Source organism: Lynx canadensis, chromosome D3 (genome assembly GCF_007474595.2).
Source record: "Lynx canadensis isolate LIC74 chromosome D3, mLynCan4.pri.v2, whole genome shotgun sequence".
Classification (NCBI taxonomy): Eukaryota; Metazoa; Chordata; class Mammalia; order Carnivora; family Felidae; genus Lynx; species Lynx canadensis.
The window spans coordinates 83,274,637-83,299,477 of NC_044314.2; the positions used below are offsets into that span (position 1 = coordinate 83,274,637).

The following is a 24,841-nucleotide window of genomic DNA, read 5'->3' on the forward strand; positions in this document are numbered from 1 at the left end:
TTTTTAGAAAGGAGCTAAAATAATGTACATTTTCTCTTGGATCATTTTGCATTAAATTGCACATATATCTTTCTGCACACATTGACGTGAAGTTATAAGCTACACGACCTAATTTTTTTCTTGGTTTAAAAATATTGAGGTATAATTTACATAATGTAAAATTCATTTTTTTTTTCACGTACAGTTCTATGGGTTTGGCAAATGCAGAAAGTCATGGGTCATCACCACTACAGTCAAGGTACAAAATGTTTCCATCACCCCCAAAAGTCCCCATGCTTCTTCATAATAAACCCTTGTCCCCACCCTAGCCCCTGGCAACCGCTGACCTGCTCTCTATCCTGATAGTCTTGCCTTTTCCAGAATATCAGAAATGGAATTCTATACTTTGTAGCCTTTTGAGTCTGGATTCTTTAACACAGAAGTGTTCATTTGAAATTCATTCCTGTTGATGGGTGTATCCATAATTCATTCTTCTTCATTGCCGAGTAGTATTTGATTGTATACCATGGTTTGTTTATTCAGCCTCCCGCTGGGTCATTTCTGGTTCTGGGCAATGACAAATAAAGCCTGTGTATTCATGGACAGATTTTTGTGTGAACATAAGCTTTCATTCTGCTCTGTATAAATATGTAGGAGCAGGATTGCTGAGTCATATGGTAAGTATGTGTCTAACTGTACGAAAAACTGCAAACTTTTTTCAAAGTGGCTGTACCATTTTTAAAAAAAAATAAGTTGCTTTTTTTAAAGTGTATTTATTTGGGGGTGCCTGGGTGGCTCAGTTGGTTGAGAGACCGACTTCGGCTCAGGTCATGATCTCATGGTCTCTGAGTTCGAGCCCCGCGTCGGGCTGTGTGCTGACAGCTGGGAGCCTGGAGCCTGTTTCGGATTCTGTGTCTCCCTCTCTCTCTCTGCCCCTCCCTCACTCATGCTCATGTCTCTCTCTGTCTCAGAAATAAATAAACATTAAAAAAATTAAAATAACATAAAATAAAGTGTATTCATTTATTCTGAGAGAGAGAGAGAGAGCAGGGGAGGGGCAGAGAGAGAAGGAATCCCAAGCAAGTTCCTCACTGGTAGTGCAGAGCCTGACACAGGGCTCGAACTCCCGAACTGTGAATTCATGACCTATGCTGAAACCAAGAGTCAGACGGTTAACCAACTGAGCCACCCAGGTGCCCATGGCTCTACCATTTGTTTATAGACACCAACAATGCATGAGAGGTCCGATTACTCCGTATCCTCGCCAGCAGCCGGTATTGTTGGGTGTTTTTCAGGTCATTCTAATAGATGTGTAACCCCCAGATGACTCTTTTATTTAGAGAGCCGTGTAGACATGCATGCAATTTAAGAAGTAATATAGGGGCGCCTGGGTGGCTGAGTCGGTTGAGAGCCGGACTTCAGCTCAGGTCAGGATCTCGCAGTTCATGGGTTTGAGCCCCGCATCGGGCTCTGTGCTGACAACAGCTCAGAGCCTGGAGCCCGCTTTGGATTCTGTGTCTCCCTCTTTCTGCCCCTTCCCAGCTCACGCTCCGTCTCTCTCTCTCTCTCTCTCCCTCTCTGTCTCTCAAAAATAAAAAAAATTTAAATAAAAAATTGAAAAAAAACTTTAAGAAGAAATACAGAAAGATCCCATATCCCTCCACCCGGTTTCCCCCGATGGTTCCATGTTGCACCTGACCCCACAGTATCACAAGCAAGAAATTGACATCGATACAATCCGCCAGCCTTAATCAGGTTTCACAGTTTTACATGCACTCATGTGTGTGCGTATTTAGTCCTATGCAAAGTTATCACATGTGGACCCCTGTGACGGTCACCGTCAAGCTGCAGAACGTTCCTCGCTGGGATCCTTCATTCCGCCCTTTGCTAGCCAGGACCCCTTCCCTCCCTCCTGCCTCCCTAACCCCTGGAGACTATTTATCTGTTCTCCATCTGCATAGTTTTGTCACGTCAAGGATGTTACCTAAGTGGAATTGTACAGTATGTAACCTTTGAGGCTGGCTTTTGCACTCCGCTTTGTTCTCTGGAGACCCATCCTACTTGCTACATGCATCAGTGTTTATTCTTTTTGATCGCTGAGTAGCGAGCCGTGGGATGGATGGCCACAGTGTAACCATTCAGGTAGAAGGACATTTGGGTTATTTGCAGTTTGGGGCTCTCTTGAATAAAGCCGCCGTGAGGATTCACGTCCTGCTTTTTGTGTGAACGTAAGCTCTCACTCCTCTGGGATCGATGCCCGTGAGCATAACTGTTAAGGAAACTGCCATAGTCTTTTCCAGAGTGGCGGTACCATATTCCCACCGACAATGCATGAGTGATCCGGTGTTTTGTTTTGTTTTTTCTTCATCCTCGCTATTCTCACCACTTTTGTTTTAGCCATTCTGATAGGTGCAGTGATGTCTCCTCGTGGTCTTTGCGCTTCTCTACTGGCTGTAATGATGAGGAACATCTTTCTGCGTACTTCTTTGCCATCTGTGTCTCCGCTTCGGCCAAATATCAGTTCCGCATCTGTCGCCTGTGTTCTAATGAATTGTTTTTAGCCGTTGGGTTTGGGGAACTTCTAGATACACGTCTGGATGTTCCAGATAGACCTCTGTTGGGTATTTTCTCCCAGGCTGTAGCTTGTCTTTTCATTCTCTTCACGTGGTCTCTCGCAAAGAACAGTTTTAAACGTTGACGGTCCGATTTGCTGCTTTTTCCTTCATGCGATGTGCCAAGCCCAAGGCGGGACTTGAACTCGACCATCTGGTCGTGGAGCCCACCTTCTCAACTACAGCACTTCAGATACCCTTGAGCCCGTCTTGGATCTCTCCCTCCTCAGGCTCCATTCCCTTCCTTTCCTGTTCGGAGGGTGTCCTCATCTTGAAGCTGCTAGGCGTCCTTCCCTTTTTAATCTCTATTCCCTTAGAGGTGGTTTGTTTGGGTGTGCGTGGGGGGGGGGGGGCGGGAGGGCAGATGTTTATTGAGCACTTACACTGTAGCAGGCACCGTGTGAGGATACAACAGTGGTTAAGGCAAATCCTGCCCACATGGGACATACAGGCTGATGGGGAGGTCAGAGGCCTCAAATGACTGCAAATATGTCATTATGCTCTGGAAGGCCTAGGGGAAGAAGCCCAGGGTGTAAGGAGCAGGGAGGGAAGCCTCTCTGAGAAAGTATCATGTGAACCCAGACCTGAAGGATAAAGAGGGGTGAGAAGAAGAAAGGAAAAGTATTCCAAGTAGACAGAACAGCATGTGCAAAGGCCCCGAGGCAGGAGGATGTGATGTGGCTTCTTCCTACAAGAGAACAAAGGTCTGTCTGTCGGTGTGCAGAATTCAGGGATGATGGGATGGGTCAGGCTAAACCCCTCCATGCCCCAGGCCTTTGCATTTCTGCTTTAAATGGGGCGTTGCTTCCAGGTCCTCTTGGGGCTCCCCTGCCACGCTGCTGAGGCAGAGGTCCCAGCCCCCCTCCCCCCACCTCTCTGTCCCCTTGGCCTGGGAGACGGTTGGGTCGGGCTGCTGAGTGACAGCAGGACACAACTTCTAGGCTGGCCTTGCCCTTGGCCACAACCCGTAGCTCTGGAAATATCCACTCTCCCCGCCCCCAGATCTCATGCCTGGGTGGCCTCCCCCTGCCTACTTCTCCGTTCCAAGGCAGGGGTGGGGAGGCCACCTTAGGGAGAAGGGCCGAGGAAGGAGGAAGCAGGGCGTCAGACTGGCAGCCGGACACGGTGTTTCAGGCTGTGGGGGGAGGGGACCTACTGCTTCCTCGGCAGCCAGCCCACAGGAGGGGTTTGGAAATCCTGCCCACTCCTCCCACCGCTGCCTCCTGTCCCACGTGGCTCTCTGCCCAGAATCGTGCCCCGCGATCACAAATGGGGCTTTGTGCTCCCAAGACAAAGAACGCACTCCTCACCCCCAACCTGGGCCCGGGTTTGTCCGCCTTGCCCCCGGCCTTGGCCTCAGAAGGGATGGTGCCACTTCCAGGAGGGGAAACTGAGGTCTGGAGGGGCAGACAGGTCTGTGGAGCCAGAGGAGGGGTCTGTCCCCGGTTTGGGGGCGGAGGTGTAGCGGAGAGGGGGTAAGTCAGCACTGATTAAGCTGCCACCCTGGGCGCCGCGGGGAGAAAGGAAGTAAAAAAATAATATGACTATTATCACGACGAGAGAGGCCAGATTCCAGCCCTGGAGGGGAACAGAATTCTGTTTAACCCAGCGAGTGCGTTCTGAGTCTTTCTTAATGTGCCACGCGGTGTGGGAGGCGCGGCATGAATCAGACATTGTCCCTGACATTTAAGAGATAAGACGAGTGTGTAAAATACCACCAAACAAGCGAACAAGAGACCAAGGTCACAGAACGGTGCCAACAGGCAGGGGTGAGGGGAGTGGAGGGGGGTGGTCGTGGCTGTCTTCCCAGCTGTCTTCCAGGGCTACCCGGAGGCCGTGCGCCAGCCCCAAAGGCCAGCAGTGCCTTCAGAAACTGGAGGGCGCACGCATTATTTTTCTGATTATGAAAGCAGCGCATGTCATCATGTCTAGGAAAGCCCTGGGGCTCCTGCCCCACTCCGATGCCCGCTTTATCATCTGCGTATCACTTCCTACCTCCTCCCTGGAGTGATTTCGTTAGCTGCCTGCTACTTCTGTCAGTTCCCCACTCCACCCGAGAGCCCCAGGAGAGCAGGGCTGGGCTGTTTTATACCTCACTGTATCCCCACTGCCTGGGACATGGCAGGCACTCGATACGGATCCGTGGAGTAAAAAGAATATTATATATATATATATATATATATATATATATATATATATATAATATTTTGTGGCATCAGAATCATGCTGTATAGCTGCTCATGTGTACTGTGTTTTCCCCATTACCTACGTTTTCTTTTTCAGCCTTTTTCCCATCTTTGAGAACATCCGTTTTAACAGCTTTGTAGTAGTGTATGACATTGACATGACATTGTCTATCCTTTGTTCACCGCCCCTCCCCCTTAATCTTGATTCAGTTGAATCAGTAGGACATAAACAAGGAAACAGGTACAAAAGGGAGTGGAAGGGCTTTCCTGGTGGAAGGAACAGAGAGGGCAGGGGCAGTGTGGGGTGGGGTGAGGGGACATGACTGAAATCTTGAGAGTGTTGAGTTCGGGAGCGGTGTGTTGTTAAACTGACCCCTCCCCCCCCCCATTGTAGCATTTGCCAACCTGCATGGTGTAAATTCTCCCACCGTGGACGATCTCAAGTTCCCAATGTGGCATGGCTGAACAAGGAGTCGGAAAGCCATGGGCACAGCCAGCCCTCAGGAGCGGTCACCAGTGCCCAGGCCCGGTCCCTCCTCTGACATGAGAAGCTCTCTCTGCGGTGTTTATGAGCTCTCCCTGGGCCCCAGGCTCAGCCTTTCCGATGCAGTGGGGGGGGGGGGGGGGGGGGGACTCAGCCAGTTCTGGGCGGTAGGGCCCATCAGGGTACAAGAACCTGACCTTGGGACTTCTCTTATCAGATTTTCTCCGCTGAGATGCAAACTTCCAGATTCCCCCTGCTCAGCAACCTGCAGCCGCCCGCAAGTGTGGCTGTTCCATCCCTCCCTGGAATTCGGGGTGGGGCCTGGTGTTCCACGGGCCACATCCTCAAGATCCAGCCTCAGAACTCAGCCACCCGGTGGGGCTCAATGTCAGGCACAGCAGGGGGTCAGGAGGTCCCATGGGCACTTACTGAGCCCTTGCTGTATGCCAGGCTATGCTAAACACCTGATGTTTTTTCCATCCAGTCCTCACACCCAGGCTATCAGGTGGGTGCCATTATGATCCCCACTTTACAGATGAGGAAACTGAGGCCCCCAAAGGGTAACCCACCAAGAACACCCAGCTCAGAAGTGTAGGTGCCAGGATGCAGTCCCGGGTTGGCTTGACTGGATGCTAACACCTCTGCTCTTAACTCCTGAGCTCAGCATTTCTTCCTGCTTATGGGTTTAGGGAGCCCTTGTTGCGTGCACCCCATGGGTGCTAGACCATGTAGACAGTGAGCAAGGAGATGATCATGGGCTTAGCGGAAAGGGGAAGGGGAGGAGGCTAACCATTTCTCAAGCACCTACTATGTGCCACGAATGATGCCAGGTGCCCTCCACCGCCTCTTGATTACCTCTCACAACAGCCCGTGAGAATGGTGAGCCCCTTCCACATTGCAGCCCAGGCTTGGGTGCTCATGACCCACGCTCCCCTCTCCTAGCTGGGTAGCCACCAGTAGGTCCCACACTCCTCTCGGCCACCGTCACCCGTTGGCCCCTTGATAGGAGCTGCCCTGGGAGACCCCAAACCCTATGCCAGTTTCAAGTCAAAGCTTCTCACAACAACAGGAAGTGGCCAAGCCATTCGGAACGTTTGAGGTCTGTGGCCACAGCCCCAGGCGCATTTCAGGGTCCAATGCCGGATACTGGACAGGTGACAGAGTTAGCTCCCTGGCGGCCTGGCTGGCACAGTCCGTAACCTTCATAACCCCCCTGGGGGCCTGGGGAGGGGTGTTCGGGAATGTGACTTCCTGCTCGGGTCCGGAAGACTGGCCGAGATGGCTGGTGGCGGTTTGGCTGGCATCCCAGGTGGCCCAGGACTAGGTCCCTCAGGTTCCACCAGGGGTCCCTGGGGGCTGGATAGCCTGTTTGAGATCTCTGCAGGGTCTCAGAAGAAAAAGCGTTAGCCAAAAGCTCCCCCCTAGGTGGGGGTGGGAAAAGAGCCCGTCTTGAAGTAGCTCTCACGAAGCACATACCGGTTTCCCCTGGTGAGGATCGGGGGTGACTGGTAAGGCTCAAGAGTGGGGAGGGTGGGTGTTTAACACTCCCCTGGGGCTACTACTGCTCTGGATTCAACCCTGGATCACCTCTTGTACCCCGCTGTAGGATGTTGCAATACTTCTAAGCCCGGCTAGACCCACACCCCAGATGGGGTAACTGAGGACCTGTCTTTGGAGGTTGCAGGACCCAACAGATCGTGGCCAGCTGGGGGGGAGAACTCCAGGGATCTGAATCCCTTACCAGCCCGGCTGGAGTCGTTGGGTGGGAAGTCAAGGAGGGAGCTTGGGAGGCTGATGGCTACTCCGGTGGCCGGGCAGGGCTCCCCTGGTCCCGCCGGTCTGGGCGTTGGCTGCTGCAGTCATTCCGTGGGGGCCTTCCCATTGGTGCCCAGCCCTGGGCTGACCCAAGTGAGTCAGGCCTGGTGCCAGCTCTTCCAAGAACCCTTAGGCGGGTAAACAACAAACTTATGGGGGGGGAGAATTGGGGGGGGGTGAGAACCCTGTGTGTCAGGCGCTGCCCCGGGACAGGCTCTTCCTGTCACATTGTTTCAAATGTGCTTTTCAAACTGCAAGTTTTAAGACTTGAAAAATGTCCCAACCTGGAGCTGAGGCGCGGAGAAAAGAAGAAAGCCTGTGTCTGGGGTGGTAGGGCATCTTGGAAGTCTTCCTAGGAGGGCTGATGTTTGAGTCATGCCTAGGAGGACAAGAATAAGGACAGCAAGCCCCTTCCGGATCCCCCCCCCCCCTACTGTTTTGAGACCTGTGTCTGCTGCTTCCACAGGTGCTTTATCTCACCTAATTCTCCCAAGGCTCTGGGAGCAAAGTTCTATGTGATTCCCACGGAGCAGACGAGGAAACCAGACCGAGGCGCAGGGAGGCTAAGTGACTTGCTCAGTGTCACGGCTACCAAGTGGTTGAGTCAGGCTTCAAACCCAGGAAGGCAAACCAATTACTGACCGACGCCTTCATGAGCCATCTCATCCCCCTGAACCTGTTTCTTTATCCATAAAATGGGGGCAACGGGGCAACGGTACTTAGTGCGTGGAATCATCATGGGGACGGACGACGACGACAGACTGCCTGCAAACCGCTTAGAACAGCGCCTGGCGCACAGTAAGTGTTCCAACGATTGGGGACGACTTGTCACCGCTGTCGTGGTTGTTATCTTCAGGCCTCCCCTCCCCCTCCGGCCGCGGCTGCCTCCCCCGCAGTGCCAGCCCGTGACGTGGGAGCTGCCGCTCGCACAGTCTGGGTTTAATTGGAAACTAAACGACAGGGAAGGGGATGTTCGAGGCCCCTCCCTTGACTCTGAACGGACTCTCCCCCCCCCCCCCCCCCCGGGAATGTGCGACTCCCTCTCTAGCGACGCCTCCCGCCGACCGCGGGTACTGCTCCCGGACAGGACACGGAGGTGCGATCCAGGAGGTGGCGCCGGGATGGTCGGCAAGGAAGGGCCAGGGAGGTGTGAGTGTGTCGGAGGGAGGGCAGGCAGGGGACCTACTGTGTCTTCTGAGCCCCATGCCAACTCACCGCGAGCCAGCGGCCACGCCCGCCGTGGCCGTGAGCAGCCCCCCACCTGGCGGTCCCAGCCTCCGCGCGCCCTGGTCTCCGCCGCCGGTGCGCTCAGGCGCGCTTGGCTGGGGTTCCGGCAGAGGGCGCGCGAGGGGGCCCGGGGACGGGCGGGGGACACGCGGGAGGCGGGATTGGGGGGAGGGCCCTGGGCTGCCCCTCCGCCCCCTGCCCGCCCTCCCGGAGCTCCAGCCTACGAGGCGAGAGCCGCCGGTGGCCCCTGCGCGCTCTGTCTCCTCCGCGCACAGCTCCTACCTGTAGAGTCCGAGGGGCGCCCCCTCCCCGGACACCTATTCTTCTCCCTCGGAAACCTCCCCCCCAGCTACCCGCGTCTCGGACAGGCGGCGCTGGGACCCCGAGACAGGGCGCCAGGCTCGCAGCTGGTGACATGTAGACGCCCCCTCCGCGGTCCAGCCTCGGCGCCTGGGCACCCTTCTGCCCGTAAAGTTTGGGGCTGGGCGCCATGGCCAAGAGCAGCTCCCTGAACGTCCGCGTGGTGGAGGGCCGGGCGCTGCCTGCCAAGGACGTGTGAGTACCCTGGGGCGGGTCGCGGGTGAGGGGCGCACCGGACATGGGATGAGGCGGGGGGGCACCCGTTCCGCATGCCAGGGAGGGTCGGTGACGTGGGCAGGGGCTTCTTGTGTAAGACACAGTGTTGGGGCAGATCCGCCTTCACGGGGCGAGAGGCCCCATGGCCATCGCTGTCCTAGTGGGAGGGGGTGCCCAGACTTAGCAGACGCCCCACCCTGCCCCCAGGAAGAGGGATGTCTTTGTTCCTGGGATGTGCTAAAAGGGGACTGGACGGTCGGATTCTGTTGGAGCTGGGATTGGAGCGAGGGGTGGGGGGGGGGTCTCTTCCTTAGTGCCGGCAGGTGCGGGAGGTGGGGCTTCTCCAGGCCTGGGTGGGTGCCTATCAAAAGAAACCTGGGAAGGAGGCCCAGAGGGCTGGGTGGCCTCAGCATTCGCATCTGGTGTTATCAGGTGGCCCATCAATCAGGCCTGAGGGAAGCTGGGGTCCTCTTAACCCAGAGCCCTGAGCTCCCCAGCTAGGAGTTCCCTGGATGCTGAGCTGCTGGAGGGGGCACCCTCTCCCGGGAGCCCCCTCCCCAGCCAGGTGTGATGGGGCAGGAAGACCCTTGGGCTCCCCTTAGTACCGGTCCTTGGCTATGCTTCCCCCAGGGCTGAGTCAGCAGTTGCCAAATCAGCAGAACGGCAGGAGGGGTCCCCCTCCTGCTTGGCCTGGAGCCCAGAAGGGGCTCTGAGGTGTCAGCACCTGGACAGGTGTGGGATCCTTGGCAGGATATCAACTGTGTGACCTTGAACCTTGTTCCTGTTGGGTCTCCATTTCCCACCAGGGCATAGGAGCTCTGGCCAGGAGGCGCCCAGCCCCATGCAGCCGTGGGGGTGGGGGACCTGTTAGGATGTCTCCCGTGGCCAAGGTGAGCCGAGATCTGGATTCCGAGGCTTTGCCCAAGGTGAGGTTGGGGCTTAGCTATGCCCTGACTCCCCCAGCCGTGGGTTGATTTCGCGAACCTCGCCCCTCCCCAACACTGGGCTGCTTAGAACAGTTGTAACTTCCCCTCATCCTCATCAGCCACCCCAAATAAACATGCACTGACATAGAAGCAGAGCACTCGCTGTGTGAACGCAGCATCTGGACAAGCCCCGGCTTCCCTCTTTCCGGGACAACCCTCTCAGAGCCTCTGAGAATGAGATTCTGGAACTGTGGGGGCAGCGGGGCTAGAGTGGGGGCCTGGAAACTGCTTGGAGGGCTGAGGGGGGCCCCTCCAGAAACCAGGCGTCCATCTCACCGTCCTGAACGAGGGCCATGAGGGAGTGGGGGCACCGCCCTGGCCCCTGGACTGGCCTCGTGGGCTCCTTCTGCCTTTCCTGCGGAGGAAGTTGACTCATACCTGGTTCCTACATCTCTCGGCCACGCCTCCTTCCCCAAGTTCCCGGGCCAAGGTGAGCCCCAGAGCAAGGGGGGAAAGGAGTCACTAAGCTCTCATTGGGGATCCAGCCACCCTGCCTCAGTTTCCCTGGCCGTTGACTCCCTTCGTCAGAGAGGCTCTCTTCAGAGCATGCTGGGATCTCCAAGCCCCATGGAGACTCTTAGGTGGATGTGTTCTCTCTCGTCTCTAAGAGAAAGGGCCCAGACTCTTCCTGAAGCCTCGTCAAGTTTGAGGGCAGTGTGCAACCTGACTCTGGAGAGGTCTCAACTGAGAATTCTTGAGTATTACTATTATTATTTTTTTTTTTTAACCTAGCCTTCCTGCCTCTCTTGTCTTTTCTTTTTTTTTTTTTAATTTTTTTAACGTTTTTTATTTATTTTTGAGACAGAGAGAGACAGAGCATGAACGGGGAGGGTCAGAGAGAGGGAGACACAGAATCTGAAAACAGGCTCCAGGCTCTGAGCTGTCAGCACAGAGCCCGACGCGGGGCTCGAACCCATGGACCACGAGATCATGACCCGAGCCGAAGTCGGCCGCCCAACCGACTGAGCCACCCAGGCGCCCCTACTATTATTTTTTAAGTTTACTTGTTTTTGAGAGAAACAGAACACAAGTGGGGAGGGGCAGAGGGAGAGGGAGACCCAGAATCCGAAGCGGGCTCCAGGCTCCGAGCTGTCAGCGCAGAGCCCGACGCGGGGCTCGAACCCACGGACCGCGAGATCGTGACCTGAGCCGAAGTCGGAATGCTCAACCGCCCAACGGACTGAGCCGCGAGGCGCCCTTGGGTGTTACTATTATTGGTGATAGCAACTATAAGGCTTCCTCCGGGCCAGGTCCTGCACTTAACATTTTCTGTAGGTCCTGTTAGCAATTACATTTATAAATGGGGGAAACTGAGGTCCAGAGGGGCAAAGTCTCTTGCCCAAGGTCACACAGCTAGGATCTGAGCCCTGACCGCTCCCACGTATAAATCAAACTGGGCAGGCAATGGCTTGAGAGGACTTCTTTCCCACACTTGGGTCGGGGCAGGGGTCCACGGGAGAGGCCAAGGGTTCTGGAGAGATTGAGGGTCGAGGGGCAGCCTCCTGCCACTGCCGCATCCTACCTGATGGGAGCCTGATAAGGCCCTTGTGCGTCAGAGCTGTGGAGCTGACGTGCGCGAGCCTGGCTCCCAGGAGGGGCCCCAGGGTCATGTCTGGTTGACAGAAGGGGGCGTGTCTCCAGGCTCTTTGCTCCTGGGATCCCAGCCAATCTTCCTCCGAGTCTGCGGTTGGGGAAACTGAGGAAGGGGACTCCACTTAAAAGAAGCTCGAGGATAGAGACCCAGGGAGAGAACCGAGATATAGGGGTTAACCTAGCCACAGGCATCCAGGGCGGTAGAACCAGGGAAACTGAGGCTCGAACCCAGTGCCTTTGAGATAGATTCAGAAGGGGAGACTGAGGCCTGGGGCGCTGCTCGGAAGGGGGTTCGAAGTAGAACCCAGAAAAGAATGCCGGGACACGGGCCACCACCCAATCTGAGGTGTTCAGGGATAGAGGCCAGATAGGGAAATGGAGGCACTAGAGCACCCCACACAGAGGGAGTTAAGAGAAGGAGTCCAGAGAGGAAACTGAGGCACAGGGAAGGATTCATCCAGCAGATAAGGCTCAGGTTGGCTCCTGGTGGCCAACATCCCCTTCTCTGAAACCCTGTGGTATTTGTGGATTAGCGACGTGCTGAGCTGGTTGGGGGTGGCAGGGAGAGAGGGTGGGGGCTGGGACATCAAGAGAGGGGGCCACCTGGGGAAGGGATTGTGAGGTGGGGTGGAGGTGACGTCGGTTAAGAGCATGTGTGCTGAGCCCATCGACCCGGGTTTGAATCCGGACTCAGGCGGAGGATTGTGGGAAAGAGGATACAGGTCCTCCTCCAAAGAGCTCACGGTTCAGAAGTTTGGCGGGGGACAGATACTAAATAGAGAAACGGGGGAGCAAGATGCCTTCGGGGGCTCAGAGGGATCGGAGATCAATTTACAAAGGACAGAGGTGATCAGGGACTTTGGGGTGGAGGTTTGAATGACAGGACAGAGCCAGCCATGACCAGATCGGGGACAGAGTGTCTTAAGCAGACATCAACAGCAAGTGCAAAGGCCCTGAGGTCAGACTGAGCTTGGTGGAAGGCAAAGGAGGCCTGTGCAATGAGACAGAGGGGAGATGAGGCCCTAGTGGACAGCTTGGGATGTGGCTGGTAACTCCTATTATGAAGGGGGGATAGAGCGGGTGTTGGTTGGCTCATGGCAACTCAAGGGGCTTGCAGCATATCTGTGCTATCGGTTGAGCTTTGAGATCTGGGTGCCCTGGTCTATGCCAGCAGAGGTCCATCCCCCACTGAAGGCTGAGTGTTGGGAGTCCTCTCCCCAGCGTAAGCCTCGTGGAAATGAAAGCTGGGGAGGGCAGTGCCTCCCCCAGAGGGTGGCGTTAAGGCTCCTGGGGGAGAGCTCTGGGGTCAGCCCGTGATGCATCTCACCACGCATTATCTCCTTTAGTCCCTCCAACTGCCCCAGGAGGTGTGTGTTAACATTAGAGAGTGGAAAAAGCAGCACCCATGGGGTTCCTCAGCTAGCGGGTGGTAAAGCCCGGATGCCCCCCCCCCCCCCGCCCCCAGCCCAGCCACAGCTCCGGGCCTCCTGAGATCAGCGCTGGGAACTTCTGGCCTCATGCCTCAGTGTTCTATTTCTGTGAGTGGAAGCCCAGAGAGCCCCGTGCATGGTGACTCAGGCATGCAGCGGGTAGGCTGTGCACCCAGGACATCGCCTGCCGGGCCCCTGCCTTCTAGCTGGACCTGCCGTGTGACCCTGGGCCAGTCCCCCTCCCCTCTCTGGCCGGTAGTTGCTGCCCTCTGTGTGTATAATGAAGGTGGATCGGGACCCCCGCTCGTGGCTGCCCTCTCAACCTCCTTCCCGAACCCCCTTCTCCTGCAGGTCTGGGAGCAGTGACCCCTACTGCCTCGTGAAGGTGGATGACGAGGTGGTGGCCAGGTGAGGAGTGGAGGGGCCAGACCCGGGGAGGGAGCCACAGGGCAGGGACGGAGGAGGAACTCCTTCTAGACCTGGGGAGTCCAGGCACAAGAGGTCACGTTGAACAGGAGCTGGGGGAGGGCAGTGCTTACCCCAAGGGTGGACACGCGGGGCTGACGGAGGATGCTTTGTGCTTGGGCCCCTCTGGGGACAGACAGCTCCCCTCCCCGTCCTGCCCCACCGACGGGCCGACACCTTCCCCCTGGACCTGATGATGTCCATACCAGTGTCCCGGGGCTGACTCAGCGGCTGGCGGCCTGTGCCTCCCATTGTGGCCTCCCCGGAGGGCGGGCATCTCACGCTTGGCCGGGCTGGCTGGTTCCAGGCCTGCTGGGTGCTGCGGGCACCAGTGTGTGTGTGTGTGTGTGTGTGTGTGTGTGTGTGTGTGCATGCCCAGCTGGGCCTGCTTGTGAGTGTGCATGGGGTGTTGGAGGGCTGGACGTGAATGCCTGTGGCCACATGTACATGTCCCTGGGGGTGTGGGGTGGTTGGGGGCTGCCCTGCATATACCCGTGAGCACCGGTGCCCGTCTGTTTGGGTACACGGGCGCCGTTGTGAACATTTGTGAAGATTGAGGGGTGTTGGATGCAGGTGAGTTTTGGGTGGTGGTGGAAGGGACATGGGGGCTGGGCCATGGTTGGCTCCCACCCCCACAGGCCGAGGGACATCTCTCAGCCCCTGCAGGCCCAGGTGGGTGGCTGAGGCCGGGGTTTCCTATGGAGACGGCAGATTCAGGATGCTTCTGGTGTCAGTTCCGTCCAGATGGGCTGGGAGCTGGGGGCGGGGAGCCCGCGCGGAGAGGGTCTGCCTGTGGCACCCCAGCTGACCCCCCCCATTGTTCTCTCTCTGCTCGTGCTGCCCCCTCACCACATTGCTGTGATGCTGCCCCCCAGACCCACACGCAGATTTTCTGTGTGACCCCAGGCTGCTGTCTCCCCGTCCCTGGGCTCTGAAGAGGGACTTCCAGCCGGGAAAAGGCCCCGGGCAGGGGGACGAGGGTGTGTTTGGGAAGAAGGGTCCCTCTGATGGCGGTGCCCTGGCCTGGAGCCGAGGGCAGAGCGTGCATCTGCGTTGTGCGTGCGTGTTCGTGCGTGTTCACGCTCTTGCTGGGGAAGGGTGTGGGGGAAAGGGAAGGAAGGAGCGGCAGGCGTGCGACCAACTCTTGCAGCCGTCGACTCGGATGTGTCTTCACTGGGCAAAGTAGGCTCTCTGTTCCCTGCTGGGTAAAAGGGAAGTGCTTCTGCAGGGGGGTCAGGGTCAAGATGCTCCATGTGCGTGTCTGTTTCCGGGCTTGTCTTGGTCCCTAACCCTCCTGGGGCTCCCCTCTTGCCCCCTGAATGCTCTGGCCCCTGCTGACTTTGTGGTCTCTTGGCCCCTCACTCTTCCCCGTTTCCCGTCCAAGCACCTTCCTGTTCCTCGGTCTCACCAAGCTCATTCCTGCCTCAGGGCTTTTGCACGTGCTGTCTCAGCCATCTTGTCCTCCTCTTCTCTTCCCCCTTTTTGCCTGACTAGCTCCTGCAGGAAGCCCCTTTCTGGCTCTTGTGTCCACACCCCCAGACCCAGCCAGGCGCCCCTGAGCCAACCCCGATCACGGGACTCCTCTCACTGTGTCATAAGAGCTCAGGAGAGAGCACCCGTCCACTGAAGGGGGCTCTGTGGGGGCAGGAACCTTGGCACCTCTCCCTCTGATTCTCCGCAGCCCACGAGGCTTGACACACAGGGTGCTTGTGGAGCGAACGCACGAGTGAATGAGTGGAATTGTGCGTGTCGTCGCGTTTGTGGGGTTCCGCGTGCGTGTCTCCTTGCCCTCTGTCACCCGCCCGTGTGTGAGTGTGTGTCTGGGCATCTGTGGAACGTGTCTGTGTTCCTGCGTGTGTATCGGCATGTGTCTGTATGTAGGAACACAAAGATGTGTCTTTCTAGAAAATCATGAGGATGCACATGTGTATCTGTGTATGTGGGGATGTGTCTCAGGCTTCCTTGGTGATCTGTGAGTGTCTCTCTTTTAGTGTGTACCCTGTGTGTGTGTGTGTGTGTGTGTGTGTGTGTGTGTTTGGGTCCCCAGTGCGTCTGCACCCATGTGGCCCACGGGTCCCCAGCCCCATGTGCGCTCTGTTGCAGGACAGCGACCGTGTGGAGGAGCCTGAGCCCCTTCTGGGGAGAGGAATACACCATCCACCTGCCCCTGGATTTCCACCATCTGGCCTTCTATGTGCTGGACGAGGACACGGTGGGGTGTGTGTGCTGTGGACCGCGGCCGGGTACCGGAGGGAGGGGTGGCTGCCCCGAAGCAACGTACCCACCTGCCAGCCCTCGATGCCTGGGCCCGCGACCTGATGACGCGGACCCTCACCTTGCCTACTTCGCCACAGGCATGATGACGTCATCGCAAGATCTCGCTGAGCAGGGACGCGATGCGGCTGACCCCCGGGTGGGCGAGGGCAGCCGGGCTTCAGCCGGGCGGAGGGCCTAGGGGTGGTCGTGCCTCGGCGGGGCGGGGCGGGGGTATTTGCAAGCGCGTAGCCAGAGGCGCAGGGAGGCACGGGGCCTTCAGTGGAAAGTTATCTCAGTTGATGATTTTTTTTTAATTTAATTTAGTTTATTTATTGAGTGCTGTGTGCTGAACGCTTTCCAAGCGCTCTTACAGGAATCAGCTCATTTAATTTTGCAATAACCCCGTGAGGTAGGTACTCTTCTTGTGCCCACTCCGTAGGTGGATACTGAGGCACAGGGGATTGGTTATGGGGCTTGCCCAGGATCACAGAGTTATTCAGTGGGACGTCCAGGATTTGAACCGACATTGGCCAGTCTTGGGCTCCTGAGCCCGCACTGTGTGTGTTTTGTTCTCTGCTCACAGGAGTGGTCTCCTGTTATTTTCACTGTACCGTATTTTGCCTTTCATTCACCACGTACCTGGGAGAGCTTTCCGTACCGGTGCCCTAAGAGCTTCCACATTCTTTGGTCTTTGACTTCACGGCACTCTGTTGTGTGGACGCACATCATTTCTTTGGCTGGTTCCTTGTTGGTTGGCACTTGGGTTGTTCAGTATCTCTCCCTAGTTCAAACGATGCCGCAACGAGCAGCCTTGTACAAAGACGACTTCACCCACGCGCGAGTTGTGTCAATCAGTCTGATAAATTCCTAGAAGTGCCTTTGCTGGGTCCTAGAGTACCCCCATGAGCACATCTGAGAGTTATTGCTAAGTTACCTTCTATGGAGGAGGTAACAAGTTGCCCACCCTGTATCTTTGCCAACGATTACCAACCTTCTGGTCTTGTATCTGATAGGTAAAAAAATTTCCTCTTCATGTAGGTTATTTTGTAGTTCTCTATGATTGAGGACTGAAAGCCTCTTTACATATTAAGAGTCACTTTATTTCCTTTTTGTTTGTCATTTATTTATATTGTATGTGCATGTCCCCCCTGCCCACACATGGGTTGTTTGGTTTTTCTTATTGATGTGTAGGAGCTCTTTACATATGAGGCAAATTTAACTCTTTGCCATAGTAGCTGCAAACATGTTTTTCTCCCTTTGTCACTTATCTTTTGCTTATCATTTCTATCTATCTATAAAATGTGTTTCTTTTTCTCTAGTTAACTTCGTCTTTTTTTTTTTTTTTTTTTGGCCCTTGATTTTCTGTGACCCCTAAAAAGGCCTTCCCAATCTAAGGTTAGATATATTTTTTTACATGATCCCTTCTAGCAGCAATTTGTTTTCCTTTTTTACATTCAAGTCTTTGAGCTATTTGGAACTACCCAGATTCAAGGTATGGAGAGGGATGAGTTTTATTACTTTTTATCTAGGCGACTACTAATTGTCTCAGTATCAATAATTGAATAATGTCTTTTTTCTCATCAGTGGGGATTCGTTGAAAACCTAGGTGCTAATCATCATAATCATGGCTCCTATTAATTGAGGGTGTACTATGTGCCAGGCATGATGCTAAGAACATTGTATTAGTCCTCACAATGCCAAGTGAAGTGTGCACTAGAATGATCTCGAATACATGGCTGCTGGGAAATTAGGTTTGGAGAGGTGAGGAGGGGCCCTTGCCCCTTCTAGAAGTTTGCAGCGGTGGGAGTTGATTCAGGCTGTGCCTGCTTCCAAAGTCTGTGTTTTCAACCTGTCTGCGTTGTACCCACTGTGCCCCAAACATCCACCCAAGAGGGTGGGCATTAGATGATTGAAGTACGAGGCGAAGCTTCAAGGAGCTTATGGGCCAGATAAAAACACAAACACATTCACACAGAACAAGGGGCAAGAAAAGCAAGGGAAACTGGCCATGCGTCTGCATGTGGGTGCTTTTTAAAACAGGACAGAATTTTTTTTAAACAGACAGAAATGTAGGGGTGGAGGCATGTGGAATATCACCCGGCTTGACCGTGGATGAGGATAAGAGGGCAGTGAAGGCTAGTGTAGTCAAGGAAGCTTCCTGGATGAAGGGGAATGAGTTATTTCTTGTTTTTAATGTTTATTATTTTCGAGAGAGAGACAGAGCACGAGTGGGGAGGAGCAGAGAGAGAGGGAGACACAGAATCCGAAGCAGGATCCAGGTTCTGAGCCATCAGCACAGAGCCCGACGCGGGGCTGGAAACCCATGAACTGTGAGATCACGACCTGAGCCAAAGTCAGACATTTAACCGACTGAGCCACCCAGGCACCCCGGGAATGAGTTGTTTCTTAAAGGTGCTTTGGCAAAGGCACTAAGGTGTGTCTATAGATTCTCTCCTGGGCCGGGCCAGATGGAGTACTTGGTGGGTCTTGATTGGAGAGGCTGAAGGTGCCAGGCCAGAGTCTAGACTTTCTTCTGGGGGCACTGGGGAGCCACGGATGGTCCTTGAGCAAGACAGTGAGAGACTAGAGCCATATTATCAGAGGGTGGAGTGACGGGAGAGATTAGATACATTTTCAGAAGATCTCCGTGCTGCTTGTGTGGATATTGGATCCCGTGGGACAGGAGTACATGTGGGAGATCAATTAGGAGTCTGTTGCAGTACTCCAGCGAGAGGAAGTTGATGGCATCCTGGATTTGGGGGTAGCATGAAGATAGAGAGAGGTGCGGTGGAACTTCTATTTCTAGCAGCATGGGCACTGATCCTCCTGCAGCATAATAGGGACGTCCTGAAAGAAGGAAAAAGTCTCACTATTCTCCACTCTCCCCCACCCCAACCAGGAGCTAAAACCTGACAGGGAGTGGGGAACCACAAGCAGGGAGGTGGTAAGGAAAGATTTCTCTGGAAGTGAATGTCGGCATCACATCTAGAGTCAACAGAGAGACTGAATCTTGGACCAGGGATGCGGCAGATTGTGACCGACCCTGAAATGTTCCCATTTGATCGAGGCCCTTAAAGTGTCCCAGAGTGAGCTCAGGACAGACATGACTTTGCAGTCAGAGGTCACCACACACACAAGGCAGTGGGCCACCATGAACAAGTGTCAGCAGAAACAGTAAACTACCAGATTTGAACCCACAAGGGCTTTAGATTTTGCAATTATGATACACAGAATTTTTAAAGGAATAAGATATTTAGGGACACCTGGGTGCCTCAGCTGGTTGAATGTCCAACTCTGGATTTCTGCTCAGGTCTGATCCAGGGTTGTGGGATTGAGTCCTGTGTTAAGCTCCAAGCTGAGTGTGCAGCTTGCTTGGGACTCTCTCTCTCTCTCTCTCTGTCCTTCTCCCCCCACTTGTTCTCTCTCTTTCACTCTAAAATAAAAACATAATAGCAACAACGAAAAGGAATAAAATATTTAAATAAAAAAGGCAATCACCAGAAAGGGCCAGCAATAATCATAATAAATGAAAGCAATACATTAAATAGATAGGGACACCTGGGTGGCTCAGTCGGTGAGTGTCTGGCTTTTGATTTTGGCTCAGGTCACGATCCTCGCTGTTTGTGAGATTGAGCCCCACGTTGGGCTCTGTGCTGCTTCTGCAGAGCCTGCTTGGGATTCTCATTCTCTCTCTCTCTCTCTGCCCCTTGCCTGCTTGTGCCTCTCCGCTCAAAATAAATAAAATAAACATTTACAACAATTGATTGGAAAAGAACTAGATCAAAGTTTTTGGAGATAAGGAGTAGTCATTGAAATTTAAAACTGAGTGGCCGAGTTCAACAACAGAGCCAGAGCTGAAGAGAGAATTAGTGAGCTGGAAGAGAGATCTGAAGAAATGATTGAGACTTTAGCCCAGGGAAACAAGAAGGAAAATATAAAAGAGAAGCTCAGAGACCTAGAAAATTGTGGACAAGGTCTGACGTCCATTTTAATTGAAGTCCTATGAGGAAAGGATGGAAAAAGTTGGGGAGCGGAAGCGATTAAAAGAAATGATGACCTGGAATTTTCCAGAATGCAAGGAAGGACATGATTCTGTAAGTAGCAACAGCATGACCTGCACTAAGCAGGACGAAAACAACAACAACACACACACACACACACACACACACACACACAAAACCTTCTTACCTACCTATGCGGTGTGAAATGGCAGACCATCAAATACATAGTCCTTAAAACTAAGAGAAAAGGTAGCCCATTTACACAAGATCAGTTGTCAGGCTGAAATGACTTCCCAATAACTACAAGGGAAGCTAGAAGTCGGTAGATGATCTCTTCAAAGCGTTGAGAGAAAAGAGAGACAGGGAGGGAGGTTGAAATTGACTTGACTGATTCCGGCAGGGAGTTGCCTGGACGGGGGCTGAGAGGTAGGAATGCCCAAGATTTTTTGGAGGGGAGAGTATGTTGGGATTAAATGACGGAGGCTTCGTATACCAGGGTGAAGACTGTGATAGTACATGGTTAATGGCATTGAACTTTACTGCTCACATTCAAATCCTAGCTCTGTCCCTACCAGTTGTGAGATCATGGGCAAAGCTCTTCGTTCGCTGTGCCTCACTTTCCTCGTCTGGAAGTGTGGATAATTACAGCACCTACATCAGAAAGCGAACATGAGAAGCCCATGGCTTAATATATTTCATGAGGTTTTTTAAATGTTTATTTTTGAGAGAGAGAGAGACAGCAAGATGGGGGGCAACAGAGAGAGAGAGGGAGACACAGATGCAAGCAGGCTCTAGGCTCCGAGCCGTCAGCACAGAGCCCAGTGTGGGGCTCAAACTCATGAACCGCGAGATCATGACCTGAGCCAAAGTCGGACGCTTAACCGACGGAGCACCCCAGGCGCCCCTATGTTTCACGTTAATTGAATTTTAAGTCAATACAATGCCAGAACCTGGCAGGTGCTTAATAAATGTTAGCGCCTGTGCCCTCCAGGAATTGACAGCTGGATCAACCTGAGCCGTGTGGACCCAGACGCAGAGGTGCAGGGTGAGGTCTGCTTGGATGTGCAGATGCTGGAGAACGCGCGGGGCCGTTGTCTTCGATGTCACGTGCTTCAGGCCAGGTACGGTCGTGATAAGGGATGGGGTGGGACTGCTCTGAGAATGAGCAAGAATTTGCCGGAGATTCCCCCCCAGCCGTCTTGGCTTTTGAGGGCCACCTCACTCCTGGGGGACTTCTGGGCTCACGACCAGGATCCCTTGTGGGCAGACAGCCCCAGGGTCGCCAGGTTGGCAAGTTCCTGGGGTCAGAGCACAAGCAAATCCTTGCTGGGTCCCAGCGACTAGCAACCAAAGGCCGGGTACTCAGGCTGGCCAGGGTGTACGTTAATAGGATTGTAAGTGATACATACCCAATTCATACCAGCTTAAGCAGGTTGGTTTATATTAATGACGCGCGCGGCTTCAGGCATGTCTGGATCTGGGTGCTCAAACAGTGACAACAGGAATCTACGGACAGCGATTTCTCGGCTATCTTTTGTGTTAGCTTCGTTCTCAGGAGTCTCTCTCCAGGTGTGGGCGAGCAAAGATTGATGCCAGCAAGTCCCAGGGCCTCCTACCAGTTTGGCAGGTCCAACTGACTTTCTCCTGTCATCTCCAGCCGATGTCCTGGGACTTGATTTTTATTGGCCCAAATCTGGGGCATGTACCTATCTCTGAACCAAGGGCGTGGACCCTGACTGGTCACGCCTGAGTCCCGCACCCATCCCTGGAGGGGAGGGGTCAGCCTACCTAACTGATGTGAGCTGGGAGCGAGAGAGGGGAGGTCCTGTCGCAAAGAAACAGGGGAAAGAAGACGGATGTGGGACGGCGAAACCCACAGATGACTGTCCAGGGGCACCAGCTCATGGATGTCCATCCTCCCTCCTGCCTGTTTGTCACCCTGCAATCCCCTTCTCTCTCCCTCAGCTCCCCCATCATTTGCTTCCTTAAATACTACCATCCCCTTTTCCCCCTCTCATCTCCCCTCTTGCCTGTCTGCCTTGTTTTCACATCTTACTCCCACAACCCGCCCTCTTGGACCGCTCCTCGCTCAGGTCGGGGACGATCTCTATTTCTAGTTTGCTGTGTGACCTTGAAGCCCTCTTCTTGCCCTCTCTGTGCCTCTCCCACCACCTCCAGATTTCTGTCTCCAGCTGGGGCTCCCTGGGTCTGGATGGAGTACCAGGGTGGCAGAGGACAGACAAGAGGGCTGGACATGGGACAGGGGCTCCTCATCTGCTTTGTGCTAGTGGCCTCCTCCCCAGCCACCAAGGCTGTGCAGATCCTTGCGAGCAGGAGAGGGACTGATTGCTGTCGCTTAGCAACTGGGCCGGCTCCTAGGAGACCAAGGAAGGCTCTGGATGCCAAGCAGGGGTGGGAAAGGAGCAGCAGGAAGAAACAAGCAGCCCCTGGTGGGGGCTGTCACTGGATTTGGGGGACCTCAGTAAGGAGGGGTTGGGGCAGCTGACGGAGGTGAGACTTTGGGGTTGTCATGGCAACTAGAGACTGGCGATCCTTGCCCCATGCCTTTTCTTGGGTCCTAGGCAAGGCGTAGGTATGAGTATTTGTTGAATGAATGAATGAATGAATGAGTGAATGAATGAATGGGCTGAGCACTCACGTCCTGCCAGCTGCTATGCTAAGCCTTTTATCTACTCAGGTCATTTAGGCCTTGGCTCTCTGGGTTGGTCTATCATTATTTCCATTTTCTAGATGAAGAGACTGTGAGGCTCAGGGAGGTGAAGTGACTTTTTCTCAGTGTCACCCAGCCAATGAATGGCGGAGCCAGGCTTTGAACCCTGGCATCCAGTCTCCTATCCAGGGGGCTCCAGGGAAACTGAGGCTCCCTTCCCACTTCCCACGACGTCTTCATCTCCTGGGCTTGTGGTTCAGGATGCGACCTTTTGGTGCCTCCATTTCCGCATCTGGAAAATAGGGGCGCAGGGTAGCCCTGGTCAACAGGAAGGGTTTGGAAGGGCAGGATGGGGGGGTGTTCCTTGCTGGGTCCCTACAAGGGAGCAGTTCATCGCCTTGCAAGCCAGAGGCATTTGAATGGTCTACCCTGAGCCCCTTTTCCAAGGTCCAGCCTGGGTGTTTGTCCTTGAGGGTCCTGCGGCCCTCACCCCTTTCCTCATTTGTCTCCAGGGACCTGGCCCCCCGAGATATCACCGGCACCTCTGACCCGTTTGCACGTGTGTTCTGGGGGCAGTCAGAGCTTGGAGACTTCAGTGAGTGGTGGTGTGGGTCCAGGGAGGGGCGGGCCTCAAGATGGGCCCTCCTCAGCCCTCCCTCACTCCCCCTCCCCCAGACCATTAAGAAGACCCGCTTCCCACCTGGGATGAGTGCTGGAACTTCAGGAGATGCCAGTGCCCCGGCCCCCGCTGCGGGTGGAGCTCTGGGACTGGGACATGGTGGGCAAAGAACGGACTTCTTGGGCATGGTAAGCAACCCCCACCCCCACCCCCACCCCCGACACCCTGGCTTCCCTCTGCCTCCAAGAGGGAAGGGGAGGGGAAGGGGCTGCGCATCCTGGGATCTGGAAGGATAGATGTGAAGCTGTCTCGACTGGCTCCTTGGCCAGGCCTGAGCGATGGAGTCCCAGCGCCCCATTGTACAGCTGAGGAGACTGAGGCTCTCCGAGGGGCGGGAACCTGCCCAAGGTCACGGGGCAGGCCCAGATTCTCATTCTAGGGTGAGAGTACCCAGGATGACTGCGTGCTAAGTAAGTACTTCCCCAGCATAATCTAATTTCCGTACCGGTAGCGGCCACCCTATGAGGTGGGGGACTATTGTCTCCATTTCATAGATGGGGAAACCGAGGGTCATTCAGAGAAGTTGAGTGGCTTTCCCCAGGCCATATGACTAAGAAATGCAGAGCCGGGGACCTGAGTTCAGGTTTCTCTGACACCACACTCTCAGCCCTTAACCCCTACCCTGAAGCCCTGGGCTCAAGGTCTTTCTCTTGGAGGCCTCAGTTTACGCATCTGTAAAATGAGCGCGATTGTCCCTGCCTCTCGGTGGTAGTGCGGATTACAGTCCGGGCTGACAGTTTTTCAAAGGAGACGAGATTAGATCAAGTTACAGGGAGGCTTGGTTGCACACAGCCTTGAGGGGGAATGTCAACGGTGCAGCTGCTTTGGAAAAGAGTCTGGCCGTTCCTCAAACGGTTAAAGACAGTTGTCACATGCCCCGGCGGTTCCACTTCTAGGTACACGCCAAAGGGAAATGCACGCATTTGTCCACACAAAAGCTTGCTAATGACAACCAGGTGTGGAAGCAAAACCCAAATGTCCATCCCCAGGTGAATGAACAAATCAAACGTGGTGTATCTTACGAGGGACTAGGGCTCAGCCATGAAAAGGAAGGGCACACTGGCCCCTGCGACCACGTGGATGAATCTTGCAAACACGCTAAGGGGAAGAAGCCAGGCCAATAAACCCACAGACTCTATGATTTCATTTCTGTGAGCTGTCCTGAGGAGGAGACGGTGTAAAGACAGAAAGTAGATCAGTGGTTACAGGAGCCGGGGCTGGGGGGGGAGCTGGGGAGGGACATCTAAGCCTATGGGTACAGGCTTGTGGGGGCTGGGGGGGGCTGATAGAAAATGTTCTGAAATGAGTGGTGATGGTTGCACAGCTCCGTGAGTGGACCGAAAACTTGTATGGGATGCAAATTACATCTTATAATATTTTAAGAGAGAGGGGGTGGGGCTCGGGGGGCCTCCCGGGCTGTCTTTAAGCCTCTTGGCAGATGTGATTTGTGTCCCCAAACAGAGCGGAAAAGGCTCTCGGTCCAGATATGTTGCCTCCGGCAGCTGTGTGACCTCGGGCGAGTCGCCCCGTCTCTCCAAGCCTCAGTTTCCCCAACTGTAAATTAAGTGTCCCGTGGAAGCCCTCAGGGTCCTGGCAGGAGCTGATGATTTGGGACTGGGGGAGGGAGTGTGGCTGCCGTTGCGCTGATAGGGTATGGTGGGGGAGAGGAGGTGGCCCCTGCCAGGCTGTGCCTCCCATCCTTGGGTGGGCAGCCCGAGCCCTTCTAGGGCTGGGTGGGGCCTGGGCCTCGGCGGGCAGGGCTCAGCTGAAGGTCTGTGTGTCCCCCCTGCAGGTGGAGTTTCCCCCACCGGTCCTGCAGCAGAACCCTCCCCGTGGCTGGTTCCGTCTCCTGCCCTTCCCCAGAGCCGAGGAGGATTCTGG

General features: G+C 54.7%; 1 protein-coding gene across 1 annotated transcript in view; it reads left to right on the forward strand.

Annotated features, from left to right (window-relative positions):
• The first annotated feature begins 8,508 nt into the window (after positions 1 to 8,508).
• The window catches only part of RASAL1 (RAS protein activator like 1), a 29,108-nt gene continuing 12,775 nt past the window's right edge, over positions 8,509 to 24,841 (forward strand). Inside the window, 13 exon segments of the mRNA XM_032595348.1 lie at positions 8,509 to 8,858; positions 13,240 to 13,296; positions 15,457 to 15,570; positions 15,708 to 15,721; positions 15,724 to 15,766; positions 20,011 to 20,036; positions 20,602 to 20,731; positions 22,794 to 22,851; positions 22,853 to 22,876; positions 22,957 to 22,976; positions 22,978 to 23,068; positions 23,071 to 23,088; positions 24,753 to 24,841. Coding sequence (XP_032451239.1) covers positions 8,794 to 8,858; positions 13,240 to 13,296; positions 15,457 to 15,570; positions 15,708 to 15,721; positions 15,724 to 15,766; positions 20,011 to 20,036; positions 20,602 to 20,731; positions 22,794 to 22,851; positions 22,853 to 22,876; positions 22,957 to 22,976; positions 22,978 to 23,068; positions 23,071 to 23,088; positions 24,753 to 24,841 — 749 coding nt within the window. The 5' untranslated portion in view covers positions 8,509 to 8,793.